This window comes from Fringilla coelebs, assembly GCF_963513975.1.
Source record: "Fringilla coelebs genome assembly, chromosome: 5".
NCBI lineage: Eukaryota > Metazoa > Chordata > Aves > Passeriformes > Fringillidae > Fringilla > Fringilla coelebs.
This window is the reverse complement of record NC_140033.1, coordinates 7,047,764-7,070,335: the sequence shown is the minus strand read 5'-3', so window position 1 is coordinate 7,070,335 and position 22,572 is coordinate 7,047,764. Positions and strand designations below refer to the sequence as shown.

Sequence of the window (22,572 nt, the reverse complement as noted above, 5' to 3'; positions counted from 1 at the left end):
AGGCTCTCCCTCTCCAGGCATTTTGCATTTCAATGAATAATTTTTCACCCAACTACATCCCAGCCTGCTTTGATTATGTGCACTCCATAAATTGACATAATAACGTGGAGTTGAGGAATAGAGGATCTATCCCACAAGGGGAATTGCAGCCCCTAAAGCCCCAAGCCTTTAGCCTGAGCAGTTTTGTACAATATTATTTCCCTGTATTCAGATATCATAATTACCAAAAGGGCCCTTTCTGAGTATTTACACAACATTATATAGAGTGACTTTGGGTTCTTATTTTCTTGGAAATGCATGAAAGAGGTTACACAAGAGGATGATAGAGCTGTTGGCAGACCCAGTTTGACAAGAGGAGAATTGCAAGTGAGGGACAGTTCAGTGGCCCCTGATGATGATGAAGGATGAAAGAATTACGTGTTCCATGTATGAGGAAGCAGGGGAGGGAAGGAGTTACAGTCCATAAGGCTGCTGCCAGTGAGTATCAATGCCCAGAGGAACAGAGTCAGAGCACACAGGGCCTGTATGGTCTTCTTTACTGCCCTTTTCTCCGTGGGGTTGGACCATAGGCTTGTGGCTGGTTTTAGCTGATGATCTAATTCATGGGGAGGACCTGGAGTTTGCTTCATTAGCAAATAGTCGGTGGAGGGGAAGAATTGTGTGTGAAGCAGCGTTTGGCACTTTCATTTCCTCCTGATTACACTGCCCAAGGCTCGAGCAGACCCAAGAAGCAGCCCTGCTCCCTGCCTGGTAGGACTGCCTGGGCACAGCCACGGGAGGAATTGCTCTGCATTCATGCAAACTGTTCCTTTTCCACCTCACCTCTCCTGCTGATGGACTGGCCACACTGCACGCATTCCCCAGCCTGCATTGCTACTCAAGCCACCAAAAATATGTTTTTCAAACATTCAACCTTTGAATGTTGAGCAAAATTTAACCAAATCGACAGGACTTGAGAGGCTGGTTTGAACTAAGCACACTTCACAGTCCATCCTTGAGAAACCAAACCTGCTCACAGCTAAATACCAGTGGTTTGTGTCCTGGAGCCTGTGCTTGGCCACAGCTGGGTTATAGCACAAAGTCAGTGCTGAGCATTGCAGCACTTGGCTTAGCAGTGTCTCATCTCTGCATTCTTGTGCTATTTTGCACTGTAAGTCCCTCCAGCAAGGAGACAGTGGATGGTAGCAGTGTTTTTAACCTTAATGAGTGAAACATTGCTTGGTGTGAGTTAGGTACCTGGTTCCCACAGCTCAACATGTGTCTGTGCTGGATGGATTTGGGTGGCACGTGTCTGTCCATGTGTTGGACATTACCCAGAAACCTTCTGCAGCAGAGAATTAGGGAGAAGCTATGGCATGGGGGAGGGGGAACAGACAGGCTTGTTTGACAGTTAATAAAACAATGAAATATACTTTGTGTGTGCCTGAGTTTCTAGGGACATACCAGCAGCTGCTAATACCATGTCATCTGTTTTTTATTCATGGCACTGCTGGACTGTGGATAGATAATCTCTCTCTATAACTCACTCATTTCTAAGCTTAATGGGAAGCTGTCATAGAGAAACATGCTTCTCTGCCAAAAGTGGGCAGTCTGTCTTTCCACCGGGGGAGCACATGATTCCAGAGTTCCTTGCTCTGCTCAAATCCCAGTAACATTGTCTTTCAATTATATTGAGTACTTAATACTGGAATGCTTGTGTTTCTGCTGTATTTTCCACAATGACTGGCAGAAACAGCCCATTCTGCCTCTCAGACAGAGAGGAGCTCCATCTCTCTGATGGGATCTTCTCCATCCCTCCATCCCATCTGGTCATCATCATGACCCTTCTCTGGATCCACTCTAACAGGTCCATGTCTTTGCTGTACTAAGGGCTTCATAATTGGATGCAGCACTCCAGGTGGGATCTCACCAGAGCAGAGTGGAGGGGGAGAATCACCTCTCTCAACCTGCTGGCCATGCTTCTTGTGCTGCAGAACAGGACAGAGCTGCACGTGCAGAATCACGCCCAGCTTTCCATCCACCAGTACCCCCACGTCCCTGTCCACAAAGCTGCTTTCAATCTCTTCATTCCCCAGCCTGTCTCTGGGGCATACCAGATACCAGGGGTTTCCCTGGTGTGGTGTTGCACTTGACCCTGTTGAACCTCATGAGGTTCCCATGAACCCACTTCTCAAACTTGTACAGGTCCCTTTGGATGGCATCCCTTCCTTACAGCTTCTCCCAGTCTGTAAGAGATCCATCTCCCCAAAAGCACTCTTCCTCCTCCTCCCATCCTGTGGCTAGCATATGCCCATAGCATGTCAGTATTATCACTAAACCTGTGTGACAGTGACTGTGGCTGCTGTTAGGAGGCACCAAAATGGGGTTTTTGTGTCACCTGGAGCAGCAAAGTCTTGCTCTGCATCACTTGTATCTCACATCCTCCTTTTCCTCTTTTCAGCACTGGGGAGGTGTCCCATGAGCAGACCCCAGCCTGCTCCCCCAGTGGGTACAGCAGCCCATATGAATGAGCTCATGCTAATATGAACTCATCCAATAAATACATCAAAGAGCCGTGAAACTCTGGGATTTTGACATTGAATCACTTTGAATCATCATTCCTCATGCAGCTTCCCTTTTCCAAGGAGCTGCCAGGCTTGTCCTTCCCCTCCCTGCTTGCCTTCAGTGCTCTCTGTGCTCTTCTGTAGCTCAGGGTAGTTGCCATCGTGTCTAATTGGGAAGAGACACCTGTAGAGTGCCTCTGTGCAGAGATAACTGGAGTGCATGGAAGAGAGACTCATCCCCTGTGGTTAATTTGCCAGTGCTGAGTTCTCCTTTAAATAGAGGCAAGGAGATACAGCCAGAGCTAGGACATGGCATGCATTGACATTTCCTTGGTGTAGTTTTTGCTAGCACAGGCTGTGCCTGTAGTCTAGGGTATGGAGTGGGCTATTAAAGCAACAGGGGATTGCAGGGAGACATCCCTTGGAGTGTCAGCCAAGTGTGATCCCATATGGACCTTCTTGCACTGCCTTTGGTGCTTTTTCATCATCTTTCTTCCATGGCAAGGTCAAGTCACAGAGCTGCTACTAAGGCTCAGCCCTTTTTCTGCCACCTCCTGACGCCACTAATAAAGCTCTCCCTTTCCTCTAAGTCATTATTTGAACAAACTTCAGCTGCTTTGGAGGGCAAGAAGGGAATGAGTTCACTGCTTCAAGCCTGCAGGGTTGCAAAGAGCCCCAGCCATGTGCTCACTGTGCTCTTCACTGCTGAGGCTTTGTGGATGCACAGCATTATCATTTCAGACAAGCCTCTCTGGCATGGCCCAGGGAGCAGGGAAGGATGTCTGGGTCATTCTACTAATAAGGAGGCAGCCCCTAATGAGTCCATCTCTGCTCCCCTGCCTCTCCAAGAGTAAAGGAAGAAACCTCAGAGTGCTCTGAAGTCAGGCTTGACTTCACAGCAGAGTTGTCTGCTTTTCAGAGTATCAGGAGTCCCCTGGACAAGGTTTGGTGCCATCATACCTGGCAGGGGGATCCTGACGTGTTAGGTTGTATAAAAAATGTCATGTTTGCAAGTCCAGGAAGTCCAGGCTGAAGTAGGATTTGGGGGGTACAAATACGGATCCAGAGCCAAGAAAGCACAGAGGTTACTGCCATGCAGAGAAGCCTCAGGGGCAGGGTTTGGATAATACATGGCCAGTGTCTGTGCCAGAGACTAGGTTACACAGGAGTGTGGGTCCCTCAGCCTTTCCTCCTGGCAGAAGTAAGAACTTACCAGGAACTGACTCTTCTTCCCCAGGGCCACAGCTCCAGTGTGCTGGGACCACAACTGGGTCCCTGCTGATTTCTCTAGCAACAACAGATATTGATTTACAGAACACTGTTCTTTACATGCCTTTCTGAAAAGAGGGCCCTGTAGCAGGAGGGAGCAACAGGGGATTCCTTGGCTGTGTAATGTTGCTCTGACAGCCTACCTCACCAGCAAAGCATGTTCAGCCCTCACCAGTCCAGATGAAGGATTTCTCCTGGGGTTCCCATCCCAAGTTCAGGCCAGCCAGCTGCAGCAATGACAGCCCCACAGGCTGCTTTTTGTGATGCAGGTTACATGGAGAATGCCAGAAAGGTGTAGGTAGGGAAGGGATGAGGAGCAGCAGATGCAGAGGGGTCTCCACACCTGCTTGGGCAGCTCCCAGGGTGACACAGTCCAGCTCTGTAGCTCTGCATCATTGAGGACATGATTCAGCTTCTACTTGGAATGCTGCCTGTTACCCTGATTTATTTCTGTGGCATGCATCTTGCTGACCATCCAATTGTACTGAATCCAGAAAGTCCCAAGCCCACTTCCTATTGATTTCCCCGCTCTCACAGACCTGTCCCCATCTCCTTCAATGTGTCTGTGATGGAAGTTTTATTAATGCAAAATTTTCCCTCTGGAAAATGAAGTCCAGAAATTAATAATGAATTAAAACAACTTGCCACAGGCATTGCTAATGAGCTCTTTGTCTGCTCAGCTCACATGAAAGGAGGTCATTGCTCAGCCGTTCCCATTGCGAATGGCAAGAAGATTAACCGCGAACATCCAGCGTGAGGGTCTCTCCTGAGACAGCAGGACAGGCTGCAGCTCAGCTCCTGCCTGGCTGGCTTGTCCTGCCTTATCCCTGCTGTGCAGGTTTGTCTCAAGGAGCCTTTACCACCTGGAGAAGACACCTTCCTCCCCTCCAAATGCTCAGGTTGCCTATCTGTGCTGCGAGGACACCCGAGTCATTCCACTGCAAAGGACAATAACCTTGCAGAGCTTAAGGGGAGAGTGGAAAGTAATCTTGGAGGGGACTAGCAGGGCTTAACTTCACTGCCATAAGCCTCTTCAGGGACTCTGGCCCAGAAACTAACCTGGCACCACTCCAGTGCTGGGTCTGCATCTATTGTTCTTTTCCCTTATCTTGCAAGGCAAAGGGTTATCCTGCCTTATCTGCTACCACAGGCTTTGGAAGAGGCCCCACTGCAAGAGTACTGGAAATCGTGCCCCTGCTGAGCCTCAGGGGGCTGTGCTGGGAGAAGAGCATCCACTTCTGGGCAGTAGGCATGGGAAAGCTGTCACATCATGCTGACCACCTCTCTTGGGTTTTTCAGCCTGGTCTCACTCAGCAGAAATAAGGAAGCAGCATGTTGCATTTACTCATCCTGGGGTAGGTGGGTGGAAGCAGGTGGTTATGGATGTTGCTCCTCTCTTGATAGCTGGGGGTAGATGCATCAGTGCATGGGGCAAGGGACATTGAGCATCACTTCTCTGTGATGTGACTGAAGAGCAGAAGGGACAGAAGGGACTTTCTTCCTTTTCCAGTGTCCCTTGTGGCAGTGTTGTCTGACTGCAGCAGAGACACCCACACCTTCCCTATGTCCATGGGCAGCCTCTTACCCATCAATTGCTTATTGCTCTGTTCATGCAAAAGCTCGTCCTGTAACTTCCATGTGCTTAACCCAGGCTAGGGAACACTCTGCTGTGTATGAGGCATGATGTTTCACCACTCTTTCCCACCCCTGCTCTCTCAGGTGGGACACCCAGCCAGGCTGACTGATGGCTCACTCCCTTGCTTGGCAGCACAATTGCTTGTTTGTCAAATAACTGAGTCATGCAGAGCACTGGGCACCAGGCAGTGACAGCCACACAGCTCCCAGCCTGGAAGACACTCCAGCATGGGTGTGCCTCCACCTCCACCAACTGTCCCCACCACAGCCTTGGCCATGGAGGAGTCAGTCCTGCCATGCATTCCCACCCCTCCTCTTGTAGCTCTGGGCTGTGAAGAAATCTCTTTCTGGTGCAGAGAGAATTTGGGCCACCCAGAAGAGAAAGGAGCAGGGACCCTTGGGCCAGGTCAGGGGAAAAGCAAGTCCTCAAACTGTACACTGACAGCAGGAAACAAATCCCTCTTCCTCCCTCTCCTTTAAAAGTTTGTGCTTGTCTGTTGTTAAGCGGAAAACTCACTCAATGCCCCCAGAAACTATCTGCACTGAGCCTGTGCATCTCTGAATTCACCTGGCAGTCTTGCCATCCTCTTCATCACAGTATTTGTGTATATCAAAAGTCAAACTGTATCTTATCCTTTAAATGCTCTGACAAAAAGAGGTTCATCTTGCAGAAGACAGAGATGCTGCAAATGTCCATCCCACCCAGCACAATGCCAGGAGGGAAGTACCTGAGGATCCCCCAGCGAGACTGGTGTAGCTGGTGTGCTCTTTTCTTGGGTCTTTGATTGGACTCAAGGGGACAGGGACCCTGACCATGGTCCCAGCCTGTTCCATTCATCTCTGAGCACCATTTGGGAGCTTGTTCAGGAGTGAAGGTCAATGCAGTCACAGTGCTGTCACAGCAGAGCCTCCAATGGTTGTGCCTGAGAAGTTTAACTTGGGAATTAAAATGAAGCTGGTTGCATCCTGCCTATTTGTTATCTGCCAGGCTGTTCCTCCTACACAGCAACTTCTCTCATATTCATTCAGAGGCTGCCTTAAGCCAGGGCTGCATTTAGGCAGAGCTATTGTTTCTTTCTTTGCTAGCATGACCTAGAACCCCCCATGCATTGGATGTCCCCATAGGGTGGGGTATAAAATGCTGTAAAGCTCATATGAATGCCAGGGAAATATACAGAGAAGTAAGTTTGTCCAAGCTGTGTCAGATACTGTCATAGTGCTGGGTTTAGGGGCATTTTCAGAGAGTCTGAAACTTATGAATCTGAAAGTTGGGTACAAATCAGGTTTGTTTTTACTATAGCTGTGTTTGTGTTTACAGGACAGGGCAGTTAATTAGGACAGCAGGGTTCTGATGTCCCTGGCACCCGTTTTCTGCACAGCATTATAATTTCACCTCCATTTAACAACAGGTTCATGTCTGGGGTAACTGACTCAGCTGCTTGGCAGACTCATTGGGGCAGTCAAGCTTGCAGACAGTTTTATTTTCACTGAGGTTTGCAGCACAGAGATTTGTAGACCAAATCCTTATAAGTGGTCACCAGGGAATATTGTTGGGATCTCTGACCCAGCTGTGCCAGTGCTGCTGTAACAATTGCAGCTCTGGCATCTGGGGCTATTACAAGGCTGCAGTTACCTGGATCTTTTGTACCCCTGTTTCCTACAAGAGACAGGATGAGAGTTGTGCTATTGCCAAGGCTTCAGAAATCTGGTTGGAAGAACCAGAGCCCAGCAGAGCAGATGAAAATTCATAGAGGCAGGAGAACACATTAGAGTTAAAAGACAATTAAGGTTTTGCAGAATAGGCAGTAATGAACCATCCTCTACCATCCTCTGCTTCTCTGAGCTGGGCTTTTTTTGTCTTAGAAAGAGTATTTTAAAAGTGTGTGCTGCTTTCCTGTCTTTCCTTCCAAGTGCCTAAATTTGAGGATCTATCCTTATCTCTATGTGACAAGCAATAGTGAATGGGAAACTATTTTGTTCTGTCATTTACTTCTCATTTGGTCCCGTCACATCCTATCTTTTGGCACTATGTATTTTCTTAGTGTTATGAGCGTGTATCTGTGCTGTGTGTGAGAGAGTGGGTGTCTGAATTGTGTTTGCAAAGGCCTTGATAAAAAGCTTTAACAAGTAAAATTATCAGAGAGGCAGGAGTGGGCTGGTCCTGGTAGATCCAAGCACTGGCAGGCAGCAAATCATCTGTCTGCAAAGACATTAAGTGCTGAATAGGTCAGAATTGCCAGGTTTTTAGTATTTACCTAGGAGGGAAACTACTGCTCATTTCAAGGAGCTAATGTTCCTTGCAGATTTAGCTTGAACACCAGAGGGAACATAAAAGCAACAGCTGTGCAGTAGTTTCAAGGATAGTGTTTTCCTCCTCAAGCACACTGCAGTTCTGTCCAATTCTCCTCATTAATCACTTTCTTTCATTTTTGTTTTTCAGCCAAAGCTTTTGGCCAAGGAGCTGCTTGACTTGGTGGCATCTCATTTCAACCTGAAGGAGAAGGAATACTTTGGAATTGCATTCACAGATGAAACGTAAGTGTGAGAAATTAAAGACTTGAGAGGCAACTCTTGGTTACAGAAAATATTGGTGTAGAAATCATGTGTACACCAAGGTCCTAAACCAAGGTCTAGGGAGGCATGGACCAAATTACCACAAAATGTGAGGTTTTGTCTCAAGACAGGCCATATCTATCCCCAGATTAAATGACAAGAATAAAATTTGCACTGGAGAAACATTAAAGGTCTGCCAAAGGCTATGATTAGTCCCAGACTGTGACCCCTCAGTGCTACTGCACCACCCCGTTACATTTTTCCAGCTGTTTTCTCTCAGGAGTTACACCATCCTTGGCGTATGGACTGTGTCTTGTACGAACACCCACCTTGGTTTGCAATAGGTTTTTTCTTTCTATGTTAATCAGGAAGAGGCTTCCCACACCTAAGTAATTTTTAAAAACCAAGATTTTCAAGCCAACACTGTGTCCCCAGAACTGCTGAGTCAGCGGTATTGCTGTCACGAGCCAGTTCCGCTCTCCTGCTGGAGTGGCAGGGAAATGTAAATTATCTGCTGGAATAATGATTCAGGATCGGGTAATCAGAGGCTGCTGGATAATTGCACAAACATATCCGCATTCATCTCGGCAGCAATCACCCCTCTAAAGTCAATTCCTTTGGCAAGCACCTGCCTTGGACAGCCTGAGGCCATCTCAGGACACAGCTCCAAGGATGGAGGAATGCTCAGCAACAGGCATGTGCAAAAGCAGGACCCAAATCAGATGAGATCCCAGGATCCATCCCAGCTCACTGACATGAGTAGCTCAGCCCTGTTGATCTCCAACCCAACAGAAATTAATGAGACTAATCCTCCAAGGAGAAACAGTAGGAGGCACTTGCCTTTTACAAAGCAGGAGAAAATTGCTCCCACCTCTGTGTTTATTCTTGGAGAGAGCAAGTTACTCAGTGGGTGCTGCCTGAGAGGCACAGGAAAGCCATGCAGGGAAGCCACAGCACACTAGGAGACAAAAATATTCCCTTAGCAGTCCCAAGAGCACAGGTGAGAAACAAGGCACATCTCAAACTGTAACCAGAGAGCAGCTGAGCAAGTCCCAGCTCTCAGTTCAGCTGGGTGGGCACAGGGCTCCCCTGGGAGAGCAAGGGAAGCTAATGAGCAGGTGTCAGCAATTAGAGACACCCAGCCTCCCCTGGAACTTCCAGGTTTAACTGGGTGAGCAAAAATCTGGGTTAGCAAAGGGAGTAAGTGTGAGAGCTGACAGAGCTTGAAGCTACATAGCAGATGCAGATGGATGCGCATGGTCCAGGCAGGATTCAAAGGGTGAGGTGCTGGCATCCACTCACTTGGTCACCTTCAGACCAGGAGATGTTCAGCCAGCCCAGATGAAAGATTTGGGGATAACCTCACTGAATCAAGAAGTGCAGCCCAGAAACAAGCATTAAGTCCTAGCTGGTCTGAAGCCCTTCTGCTGTCCCATAGTGACTCTGACATTTGCACTGAGGCTTCTTCAGGGCTGTGAAAATAACCCTCGCAAAAGTATTTCCTCTTCAGTTGTAAAATGCTTTGAAGAGAGTTGGCACAACCAGCAATTCTTTTACTTGACTGAACACAGCCAAAGAATATACTTGGGGCTTTGGGCAGAGTCTTGGAAATAGATGTCCCAAACCAGCTTCAGAAGATAAACTGGACTGTCTGTACTACAGATTGTAACCTGCAATGTGAAATGGAAATTGGAAAAATCCCCTTTCTTCAAAAAGTAGTAAAAACAGTCTCTTAATGTTTGTTTGCAGGGCACATAACCCAAACCTTTACCTAATACAGACCAGGAATGTAAAAAGAAACCCTTTAATTCTGTGACGCAGGCCCTCAGGGACTTCTTCACTCTCCACTGAGTTTCCATGTGCTTTTCTTGAAGGGGACTCATAACCAGCTGAAACAGAACAAGCCTGGTTCATAAATGCAGTCTGAGGTTGGCTAAATGGCAAGTTTAGAAAGAAGAAAAGCCACTAAAGTATTAAATCAATTCTTCTATTTAAGAGTAAAAGCTCTATGAGAGTAATTTATTTAGAAATTATTTAGACTGGGGATTTCCATTCATTAGTTGAGCTCTATCATGACAACCTTAGAAGAAAATCAATAGGAACAACCTTTGCGTTGGCAACTTAATAGTTTCTTGTGATAATACAGGGTCATTACTGCATTCAGTGTGACTAAAATTAGATTGTCAGACTATTATGGAGGGGAGAATAACACCTCCTATTTTAGTGATCATAGGAACCTTTTATAGTGTGAGCCATTAACTGCAGGAGGGCACAGGTCAAACGGGTGTCCCTGTACAGCACCAGGGGCCAAGCTTCATAGGAAGCCAGAAGAGCAATATTCTGCTTGATTAAAATTAAAGAGGGATGGGGGAAGAGCTTGGGTTTTAGTTCAACTGGTTATGAATCTCCACTAACCACCCTTTCCCTTTGGATCAGCTCCTCCATCATTCACTAAGAGCAAGTGGCCAGGATTAACCTTTTGTTCACTGCAGACTCTCCATCTGGGCCACAGGCAGGGTTTCCACATCCCTCACTTGTCCTTTGATCTGAGTCACCTGCTCCATTGAGAGCTACCAACTTTTACATCCCACAGCTCCCCACAGAGCAGGGCAGCACCCTTCCCTGGAATACCCTCTCATCCCTGGGAGCTGGGGGGAAGCCCATTTCCACCCTCCAGCCATGTGGCAGAGCCAGAGTGAGGGAGCAGGTGTCCCACATCCTGGCTGAACAGTTGGTCCAATGGAGGGTGCAGCTCAGAGAATAATGTCCTGCTCTGGCCCTAGACCAGTTCCTTTATCACCAAGTCCACCGTGTTGCAAAATTTGTATAGTTAAACTCTTCTGGCCCCATGATCTTCTCAGCCTCTTCAAAAGTAATTGAGAAAATCTGTGAGCTTAAAGGGTTTTTTGTTTCTGTTGCAATTGATGGAAATATAAATGGTTTATATGGGTTATATTATGTGAATTGCTTTTTCTCAATGTCCATTTAATTCAGAATGAGTCTGACACTGAAATAGTGTGAGTTGGTTTATTGGCCCAAATACCTTTATAACACAAATCAATGTGGATCCACTTTTCAGAAAACTGGACACTAAGCAGTAAAACTGTATAAACAGAACCACCTGGAGGCAAAGTACTCATTGATGTGCCACTCTTTACTTATAAAAGAAAACAGAACTACAGCACACAATCAACAAAATGGACCCTGGGCACCAAAATCCATACTCAGTCTGTATCCTAAATGGACTCAGGTTTTTTTCCTTAAAGTGATTATGTGGTTGTTATTGACACACCAGTTTAACTGCCAACACGAGTGCAACCAGCAGAGGAAAATTATCTGGCTTCCAGTATTCGACCTCCCTACAGATCCCCCAAAACTGTTTGCACCATTATTTCTGAATACACTGATAGAAATATCTGAATGAACAAATCGATGGTGATAATGAAACAAAAGCTACTTTGTGTCTCTAAATTGAACCGTGAAGGAAATCCAGCTAGACATGGGCATGTATGAATGGGATCCCAGTGCAAGCTGCCTAAATTGGTCCATGAAAACTGTCAGGATTACTACATGCCTAGGGTTATATTCCCATACTTTTCCCTGTCTTACATGGGATTGTGCTCCATGAATAGTTCTGCTGACAACAGGAAGACAGATCCCAGAGCCAAGCGTTCTGTGGTGCAATGGCATGGGAGTTTGGCTCCTGATAGTCCACGTTCACAGGCAGATAGCAGGGACTGCTCACTGCTGCTGTTCTCTGCGTGCCACACATGCTCGCTTGAGAACAGGGAGTTAGGTGACAATCTGCAGTGCAGAAGCCCCCAGTGATGAAAGATTGTAAGTAGTAATTGAGTACAGTGAGCAGTTAGCTCCTGGCAGGGATTTAAGTGACCTTCCTCCTCTGAAGGAGCTTTGGATTTAAGCTCCATGCAAATGAGACTAATGAAGCTCTTCAACCTAAAAACTCGGTGGCAATTAAATGTGTTATCCAGTGTGGAAGATCAGACAATCCAGTACGCAGAACTGTGTATGTGATCAACATAAATGTAAAACTGGTATGTATATGTGTATATATGGTTATACCAACAGTTTCCCCTGCTAAAATGCAATGAGAATGAAAAGAGCAGGTCTTTTCAAAATAAGAAATACCTTGAAGTGATTTTTTGTTCTGTGCACCATGGCTTCTCAACCCTTCTTTGTGCACATTAGGCAAACCCAGACATTGCTGTTGAATAAACACAGAGGTAGACAGTAAGTCCATTGTCAGCAGCTTGCCCTCAGTGGGATCTGGTGTGTAACACCATCAGCTGCTGGTGGCTGCTGCATTGGTGATACAAATGCAACTGGACAGGTTGAGCATAGGATGTCAGGTTTAGTGGGGCTTTTACTTGCTCTGACAGCATTTTGTACCATGGCCTACATGGTAAATGCTCAGGTTGTACTTAGGCTAGGAATGGGTGAGCATGGCTAGTTTCAATCCCACACGTAACTGTAGCCTTCACAGCTAATTTCAGCCTTCCTGAGGTCTGTTAAAAGCAACATAACAGCACTTCATGGCCAAAAAAAAAAAGGTAAAATTACAGATTTCAAGAAGGGGGATGCAGCAGGAAAGCTAGATAGCTCTAATTTTTTAGGCTGAGTATCTTTCAACAGCGATTATTTTTGACAGCCTGGAGTATCTGCCTTCTAAAAGCCAAACCTTGTTAAAGCACACATCTGTGCTGAGCAACAGGGAATGGTGAATGGATCTCACACGAGCATGCCAGCAGCAGAAATGATGGAAGGAAAACCCTGCATCTTGCTGCATGCCCAGCTATGCATCCTACCCAGAGCAACGCCAGTTAGTTCCTACATCCAGATGAGTTAATATGGCAATCCTCATCCTGATCCAGGGCAGATTTGTCCTCAGCCCCTGTACTGCAATGGAGACATATGAGGTGACCAGTTTGGCTTGAAAATCTGCATTATATCACTCCTTTCCAGTAGACACACTGCCAGCAAATCTGTGTCCCTGACACACAGTATAGGCTGCCCTTTACCTAAAGTAAAAAAAATAGAGGAAAAAATTATTTTAAAATTTTATCTAGAAAAAAGGGTGTCTGAAAGTTACAATATCTTGGAAGGAAACACATGGGTGTCTAGAGCAGGGGATAAAATTCCTTTTGTACACCAAAAGATGTCCAGGATGAGTCTGAAAAGTCCCTGATTCCACATGTATCATTTATACCTAGCTGAGTCTTAGTACTTTTGCAAAACAGATGCAAAGGCTGCTTCAACTGAATGCCTGACTTCTACATGGCAAAATTTGAGGAGAGCTTCTTTCTTTCATATTGATCCTGAGCCCACAAGAGTGATGGGTGGAGCTCAGCAGTAATTTGGAACCCCTTGGTTTGAAGCAGCATGCTGTGCTCAGGTGAGCACACGCAATGTCCCAGCAGGGTTCCAGAGCTGCCTGGGCAGGAAGGTCCCTGAGCTGCCCATCTTCTTCTGCACCTCCATAAGTCAGGGCAGCAGTACAGAAATTCCCATTGAAGCCAGGTGATTCAAAGCCTCCTGAAAGTGCTACTTTCCCCTTTATTTATTTTTCTGGGAAAGATGGAGTGGGGGGGCTGTAAATCCAGTTAAATTGCTACAGGGATATCATTGCTTACTTTCTGAAAGGGTTTCTCAGTTGCTCAAAGCTCATGCATGTGAAAACCCTTGTGAAAGCTGAGTGCTTTTGCTGTATATATCCTTTGCTGTATATATAAGCCTTAGCAATGTACCCTGTATATACACGGTACATTGCTAAGGCTTGTGGCAATCCTAGAAGGTAATTTAATAGTTTGGGTTTTTTTAAGCAGGCTGGTTTTTTTCCTTTTTTTCATTTTCAATGGAATGAAGAATTATTCTTGAGGATTATCATGAGCTGGTGAATAGGCACTGGAATAAAGCTCAGGACATCTGAGTTCCATTTCCTGCTTTATTTGCTGCAAGATTCTCCCCCAAATCATTTCAACTCTCTCTCCCCTTGCTTGTCTAGACAGCAGAGTACTGAAGGCAAGAGCTGCCTCTCCCTCTGGGTGAAATCTGGTCTGACTGAAATCAACAGCCAAAAGCTCACAGGACACAACCCTAGCATCACTGAAAGCAATAGCAAAAATCTGGCCAGCTTCAGTGGGGCCTGAATGTCAGCCTAGGTATTTCCACAGTGCCTAATTTAACAGGGCCTTTATCTCAGCTGGGGAGCAAGATGCCCTGTAATACAAATGATGGTATTTATAAAGTACCTCTCATGCACACACAGCACTCCACAATGTGGGGAACGTGACAAAGAAAAGAGCTCCTGCCCAGCAAAGCTTCCAGCAGCAAGGCAGGAATGGATAAATTATAGGAGAAAATAACGACAGGTACCATCTAGGCAAAAGAAAAGCAGCATGTGGTAATTGTAGCTGGAACGCTTCATGGAGCAGCTGTTTTTCAAGAGCTCTCTGAAGAAGGAAAAAGGAGGGCTGGGCAAACCTAGAGAGGCTATTGCAGGCATGTGGGTGGTAAATAAACTGTCTGAGACTGTCGAGTCAGGTTTAGCCTTGAGTGAAATACTGCAGGCGTCGTGGAAACTCTTAACCATAAGGATTTCTAATGAAAATCTTGACAGACTTTTAATGATACAACTGCTCCAGGGGCCTGTATTAAAAAGGTGAAGCTTATAACATTTTGGGCTGTCCTGATTGCTCAGTGCTGCCAGCTTTCACCCTGACAGATTGAACTTTAGCAGTTCGATTCCCAGACTGAAACACTGCCAGGATGCTATCGCCTCTGCTCCTCAAACATTTATTGTGTGTTTTTCAAATATCATGCAATAGTCCAGGGCAAATAGCACACATTTTGGTCCACATTTTGTAACACCTCAGACCTCATTGCTGTGAGGAGTGAGAAAGCTCTTTGGTGCCAGGCTCAAAACTGTCTCTTCTCTTGCCAGGGGACACTTGAACTGGCTTCAGCTGGACCGCCGAGTGCTGGAACATGACTTCCCCAAAAAGTCAGGACCAGTTGTTTTGTACTTTTGTGTCAGGTAAGTGCCTGATGGCAAGCCCTTCCCATGGGATACAGCTAGAGACAGCCTGTTTCCTGGAGGCCAGGAAGCGAGGCTATCACTTTCTCAGAAACACCTGTGGGAAAACAAACACTTCCACCGAGGTTTCTTTTGAGCTTTTTGGCTTTGCAAACCCTTCTCACTCAATTGTAAACAAGTAGTAGCCACACCAACACCCATAGCTGTCCACAGGGAAATGTTGCTTGAGGGAAAGATCAGATGTTATGTATTTACACTTCTACTTGTGGGCTTTGAGCTGCAAAGTCCAAGCTGAGTAGGGTGGCAGAACAAAGCCCTCCTTCTGCCAGCATAACCCACCTGAGCCAGCAACCTGCAGGGAAAACACTCACTTCCTCACTGGTGAGCCATCAGTCTCCTCTGGATGGTGCCCACAGTGTGCATTCTGTCAGAGACCAAATTAATCCCTGTACAGCTCTGTCATACTCACCTTCTGAACTCAGTGCTACAGTGAATTACCCACAAATAGCAAATGATGGCATTTTATGGCAGCCAGTTGGTTTCTACATGGCTGGACCAGACTATAAAAGTTTTAATGAAGATTACAGCAGTTTGGGAGCTTCAAACTTCATCTGGGATTTTTACAAGGAACTGTTAGTGTTTGGAAGCTGCTGGAAGCTGGCAATGCTTCTATGCACACAGTGCCTTTGCCTCCAAGGGAGATATTTTCTGAGAAGACAAATTTGCTCCTGCAGCTTTGAAACACCCAGAGAGAGGCCAGGGGCTGGGATGGCATATGTACAAAATTAGGTTGAGGGTTTTGACTTACTTTTAATGGATAGCTCATGTCTAGAACAAGCCAGCGCAGCGTAACTGTGTCTTTTTCTGTTGGGCTTTCCACTCCAGTGTTATATTACATCTGACATCACTCTCATTCATTCCATAGTACCCACAAAAAATGAAGACCTACTTTTGAGTTTCTTCCCCTGAGTGAAGCTTTTTTTACCTCCACATAGTGATTGTCATTCATTTAACTTCCATTACAAGGCAGGCTTTTCAGGAGAAGAGACTCTTTGTTCTGTTATGTATTTAGTGGTGGATAGATCTTAGGACAAATCAAGACTGCACTAAGCCCTGTGAGTTCCAGAATTAGCCTGATATCTCCCAAGAGAAGAATTTAGTCCATATTTTGGGTGCTTCAAACCATAAGGGTAGATCTAGAGCTGAGCACCTTCAGCATGTGAGATCCAGATCCACCTGTGCTTAGAGCTGCATGAAAATGTTGCTGCTCATTGAGAACATGGCCAGTCAGTTACCAGATATCTTGTCCAGGGCCAAACTGGGGAGTCTATGCTAAGACAGGGATCCCATGGAAAGCAAGGAAAACCCTGAGTGAGCAAGAGCTAAGTGCTGGGCTTAGGAGTAGAACTGTAAAATGTGTGAAAGCCTGTGCTACTGAGCCACTCTCATATTAATTTCAAAGACCACTCAACAAGCATAAATATTGCCATCTGTATTGTTTTATGAAAGTTGGCAGCACAGTGGAGACCAGTCATTCTAGCGGGATCCCAGCCAAGAGGCATCCTAGGATACAGATCCATCTAACAGCTAGTGAATGAGTGACCCCTCCTGTTCTGGAATCTCAATCCATAGGGAAAAACTCAGCACTCAGTGCCTGCCTGTGTGAAAACCAGACTGACTCTGGGCTTATACTCTTACTGATGGCAGTAATGAGTGGGTTGTCACACTGAGTTAAAGTTTGGATTGGACTGGGAGCCAGATGCCTCAAGAGTGAGGAACGGGCATTAACTTACTGTGCCTTTTCTACTGCTTATTTCCCTTGTGGATGTCAATGCTGGCAGAAGTTGAAAACATTTCCCAGCACATAAGGAGTTTCCATGTCCATCCCTAAATCTGATCTGAGCAGAAGGCAATTGAAGACACCTACTCCAGCCAGATGGCTGGAGTTGGAAAGGCCCCACATATCTGTTACCCAGTGGTTTCAGTTCTGGCTTGGGAACTAAAGCAAGGGCTAAAGGAAAGTTCTAAAGAGACCCACCCATAGACAGGGGTTTATTTTCACAGTCTGGGGGTGTGCAGCAGCTTGCAGAGCCATTCACAAACATACCATAAACAGAATGCTCCCTCTCCCCTGCTGCCATCAGGCAGAAAGCAGAGATAATTACTGCTGTACTATACCTAATCACAAATGTGTTAATTTGTAAGGAACTTCATGCCCATGACACCTACTATGTCACAGGTACAGGCTTGCCTGTGGTTGCAGATGCCTTTTTGCATTACCCAAGCATTGCAGCTGACAAAGCTTAGGTTGATGTTGGGAGTCCTAAATGGAGAGATACAAGTAATACAAGTATCTGGCTGTGACAGATGCTCATGACACAGAATTCTGTTTATTGCATCGGGATTTAGTAATTGTGTGGGTTTTTCCCTCTAGTTGAAGTAAATGTTCAGTTCAATCACACTGCATAACTACTGAAGAGATGAAGCCTCAGGCAAGAAAAGTAAAGGGTAGTTTGTGAAGAGGAGAAGCTACAGTGAAAACATTTTCACCTTTAATGTGACCATCAAATGGTTTTTACCCTCAACATTCCTGCAGCAATGCTGAAGGGCAGCATGCCCACCACAGATGCCACAGATTTTAGCCTGCTCTAAAAGTACATTTAAAGGGAAGCCTGCCTTCTTAAGAAAAGGCTTCTTGAAAGAACTGTGCCGAAAATAGGAAGTTTCACAAGCTTTGCAGTGTGAAATTCTCCTCCCTTTTTTAAATCTCTGCAGCACTGTTGAAGCTTTGTCTTTTGACACACATTTCCTTGGGGTTTGACATTGTTGAACACTGATCTCCAGTGTCTTTCCTCTCTTCTGTTATCAAAGATCAAAAATTTCACAGCACTGTGTCAAAGGAGGGGGATTTTAGAAGGATGTTTTTAGCATTGGTTTGTAAGAATTTGCTTCTTCCATTGTTCATTTACACAGCTACTGAAGCCTCCCTGTCTTCAGGTTGTCATCTAGTGCTTCAATGAAAGCTTTCCACTGAGAACAACGTAGGAATCTGGGAAGCAATCAGAACTCTTGGGCAGCTGTGAACTGCCCCGTGGCTATTGTGCAATATTATTTTATAAGACTCCGCTAATATCTGTTTACATAGCTCTAAAGACACACATGAAAGCAAGAGGGAGTGCCATGTGTCTTGCAGGGGAGGAGGGATGTTGGGCAACAGAATGGGAGTGATATTAGTTCTCACCTTTGAATTAGCTTCTCTGGATGGCTTCCTATAGCCCTGGTTACTTGATTGTTAGTTAGGCTAATTCCCTGCCTCAGAGGGTTTACAAGGCAGATGAAAGTCACCACTGAAGTCCAGGAGAAGAAAAGGATGGAGATGAAGAAATGAGGGGTTGCCTGATAAGTTGATTTTACAGAGGTGTTTTGAGGCCAGAAGAGAACAGAGAAAATGTACCTCACGCCATGAGTCTTGGGGTAAAGTGCAGGAACCTGGGCAGCAAAGGAGGTAAATAGAAATTTCAGGGTTCAGGTACAAGTGCATCCTTTTGTCTGGGAAGGAAGCATTTTGCTCAGACTCATACAGACAGAAAGAAGGCAGAGTTACTCCTTTTGTGTAAAGCTTTGATGTGAGAGAGAACCAGAGCACAGACACGGTGTTTGTTCATGGAAAGCAAAGTTGGCCAGGCTCTGCAGTGAGTTCTCATCCTCAAACAATGGCCATGTGAGATTAGCAATCCTTAGCAAAGGAACCACCAGCATGGGTCTGATCTCTTTATCTTCTGTATGTTTGTCATGCTGTTAATTTATATGAACAAGCTTAGCAAATAAAATTCACTCCACTGGTGGATCTTTTCCCAGGAATGAATATATTTGTTCTCAGGGCAACTCCACCACCTAAACAGTGACAACTCACTGCAGAAGTCGTCACACTAAATCAGAATACGTCTCACATGGAAAGGCTTTTCTTTCAGAGAGGCATGGAACAAAATGTGAAATAAATCCTCAGTACTCAAATACACTGTGGGGCAGAGTTTGTATCTACGGGCTGGCAGTATTCCCACAAAGGAATGCCTGTGTTCAGCAACATCTGGCATGTGTTCATATATTCTGGCTAGGCTGAAGTCAGCATGGGAGCTGTGGGGGCTCTGGACTCTCAATATTGAGGCCAGACATTTTGCCAGGTTGCCACAGTTACTACAGAACAAAGTGGCCCTAAATAAGAGAGTGGCAGTGAAAAACAGAGTGAAAGCTCCTGGGTGTGTCTGTGCCCCCTTAACCTGAAGGAGCATAGCTCTGTGTGCACTGGAGGAGGTCCAGGTCTGACCTGGCAGGTGGGGCAGGTGGGCAGACTGAGATGAGATTCACCACACCAGAGCTGAGATCTTTACCTGGCAGACAGCTCTGTGTCACAGCTAATTAGTGCAGCCTCCCTGTATAAGCACTGGAAAGAAATAGTCACCTTTCAGGAGCAGTTAATCTGACTTATTTCATCTGACTCATCCAAAGATGACTGCTTTGGAATTCAACAAGTTGCAGGCTTAAAAAACCTGTGTCTCTTCTCTGACCTCAGAGCCCTGCTCAGATGTAGGCCTGTTCACTTGATGCATCCCTCTGTCCTACCAGGTCTATAAATTTAAAATTATTATTTCAAGCCAGAGTTGAGGAAGCATTTGCTATCTACATGGTTTCACCTGGCTATCTAAATGGAATTGGACCAGATTTCAGCTGTTAATGAGGCCTTATGCTATTTTAGTCTTTCAGCCCTTCTTTGTAGGCATCTTTAAACCTGTATTCCATTAGAAAAGGAATGCTTACAGTGAAAGAAGCAAGAGGCCATTTGAAAACAGCTGACCTGGGAAGGAAGAAAGACAGCTGTTCTTCAGAGGGCTAGCTGGACCTTAGAACTTGTCACTGAAATGCATTTCTGCCTCACTCATGGACCAGAGGCTTTTGGGGTGCAGATTCAGAGCATCCAGTTCTCAACTTCCAGAGCTGACTAAAGTGGGATCCCAGCAGACCATGGCTGCATATGCCACTCACATCCACTCAGTTTTGCTTCTTTCCAAGAAATCAGATTAGGGGTTGTGATGACAGCAGCCTGCCTTGGCAGGAAGAGCTGAATAGAACCACACAAAACTAACCTCAGCAATTTATTTCTCTCGCTTGTAATGGGCTGTGTTTCTCCATCAACAGTCTTCCGCGCCAGAGAAGGGTATGTGGTGGTCCAGCACTTTGCTCCAGGCAGGGAATGAGGGAATGACCAGCTCTTGTCTCTCCCCTCTGAGGAGGGAGAAGGAGCAGACAGCCCTCTTTCTGCCCCATGGTGTGAAACTGGGGTTTACAGGGACTGGGGGAAATGCACAAACAGATTGTCAAACACATTAGATTTGCAGCCAGGGGAGAGGAAGAGAAGTGGCATAATTTGCTCTCACCCAAGCTTCATCATACTTGTTACCACCCAGGAGCAGTTGCTGGGGCAAAATTACATATATACAAATCCCTCTGCTCCTCTGCTCTTCCTTCGTCCTGTGCAGAGCCCTCTGCACTGCAAGGAGAGCAGTGCCAGACCCCAGTTTGCCATGGAGCTTGATCATCCCAGGAGAGCTCAGGGAACTGCCCTGAGATGTTTCAGCACCTTGGGGTGCTCCATCCACATTCTCATGGCTAGCTGTCCATGGCACATGGACATTCTCATAGCTGTCTCTTCCCAGAGCTCCTTGCAGCTGTGCTGTCTCCCTCATCCACTGCCAGTACCAGTACTGAGCCAGAAAATCCCTGAATTTGTGCTACATATAAGAGGAGACAAAGAGCCATCTCCTGCACACATTATAGCTCTACATCTCTGTGCACTGCTGTGCGATGCTGTAAAAACAATAACAAAAACCAGAATATAGAACCCACATAATCAAGCCAGTTCCACCAAGCTGCTTTCAGGGGCTCCTGTGAGCTGCTCTGTCTATAAAGTCCCCACCATAGCCCAGATCTCTTTGCACAGCATGTGTTTTGCTGGTCGGTGTGCACCAGCTGTGTGTATGCTAAGCAGGAAGATCCCAAAAACCAGCAGCCCTGCAAACCCCCTCCTCCCAGCCAGCCACAGCATATAAATACAGCCACTCAGACCTTGTTTGTGCTGGAAGACAAGGCTCCCTGCAGACGATTTATTGCAGCCTTCCCAGGGTGGCCCCCTGCTCCGTTCACCCGGGGGAAGGTGTAATAAATTGCCTGCGGGGAGGCTGTGCTCCTCAGAGGCTCTTTAGAGATACGAGAAACTTCTGTCCAGTCAGAAGATTTACTTGTGTGAAAACCGACCTTTGCTTGAGGAAGGGAACTAATGGGGCTCTGCTGCTTAGCACACAGCTCTGAGCTAAGCCATCCATTACACACACATCTTAATAGCAGTCTGGCTCTTGAGTCCCATAACATCATTTCTGTTTTCTGCTTAACTAGGAATATATTTGTATAAGTGAGCTGTGTTGAGAGAAGGGGATAAGTTGTTTTTCCTTTCCATTCAGCTACCCGAGGGGCCAGAAAAAGCAACATTCTGAAAATTTGTTGGTTTGGGCCACATTTTGAATGTGTTGATGCTGGCAGCATTGTCTTGTCTAGTTTTGGGAAGCATTTAGACTGCATGATAGGTACCATGCAGAAATGATGGATTCTGTCAGTGTAGGATTTGTAGCTAATTTGGATCAAGCTGCAATAGCTGTGTCAGTGCCTACACACGGATTCTCTGAGTGGGTCAAAGTCATGCAGACATTGTTTCTGTTTTCACTGCAATTTGTGTGTTCATACCTTACACCAGTGGGTGTGATGGGCTGTCATCAGTGCACAACAGGAAGGTCTGCTATGAGGGGTCCCATCACCATGGCATTGACCAAGGGCTGAGTCAGTAAATAAGTGACCCTCATGCCAGCTTTGACAGACAAATCCTTCCTTCATGTGCTGTTGACAGCACATGGGACAGCTGGAGGGGACAGCATATTCCTAAAATGGTCTGAAATCCTCGAATAAAAGATGCTCTCTAGATGCTGAGGGGTGGTGTTATGCAAGACAGTGCACCCAGCAAGTTACTTTCAATAGCCAGGATGTCACTCTTGATGACCAAAGAGCAGGAAAGGGCTGTGCTGATGCTCAGGAGATTGAGGGGCAATTCCCCTGGTGTCTGAGGGAAAAGAGGAGTAAGGCAGTGTGCTGCTGTGACCCAGTCACTGCCCTCACCTCATATTTGGGACAGATAAGCGCATCGCTCCAAGCCAAGAGGAGCTGCAACAGCTTTTCTACAAAACCACATCTTTTTGTGCAAAGATGCACTTCTCCTGCAAGCCAAGCTAAGCTCCAGGGGACATTGCAGTGGTGGAGCAATTTACAAGACTATGTTGAGCTGAGTTGCTGCTTCTGCAGCCTGGGCAGGCTGGGTTCCCCATGTGGGTAGGGGACAGAGGGCTTACTATACTCAGGTCAGTGTCTTTGCTTGATGCTACAACCAGATATGAGCGAGGAGTGTAGCTGCACTTCCAC

At 46.2% G+C, this 22,572-nt stretch overlaps 1 protein-coding gene across 3 annotated transcripts in view; it reads left to right on the top strand.

Moving 5' to 3' along the window:
• Nucleotides 1–22,572, top strand: part of FRMD4A (FERM domain containing 4A) — a 212,232-nt gene that overhangs the window by 105,555 nt on the left and 84,105 nt on the right. For all 3 annotated transcript variants that reach the window (XM_084206682.1, XM_084206684.1, XM_084206683.1), the window contains exons 3-4: nt 7,888–7,982; nt 14,962–15,054. In XM_084206682.1, coding sequence (XP_084062808.1) covers nt 7,888–7,982; nt 14,962–15,054 — 188 coding nt within the window. The remainder of the gene's footprint in view (nt 1–7,887; nt 7,983–14,961; nt 15,055–22,572) is intronic.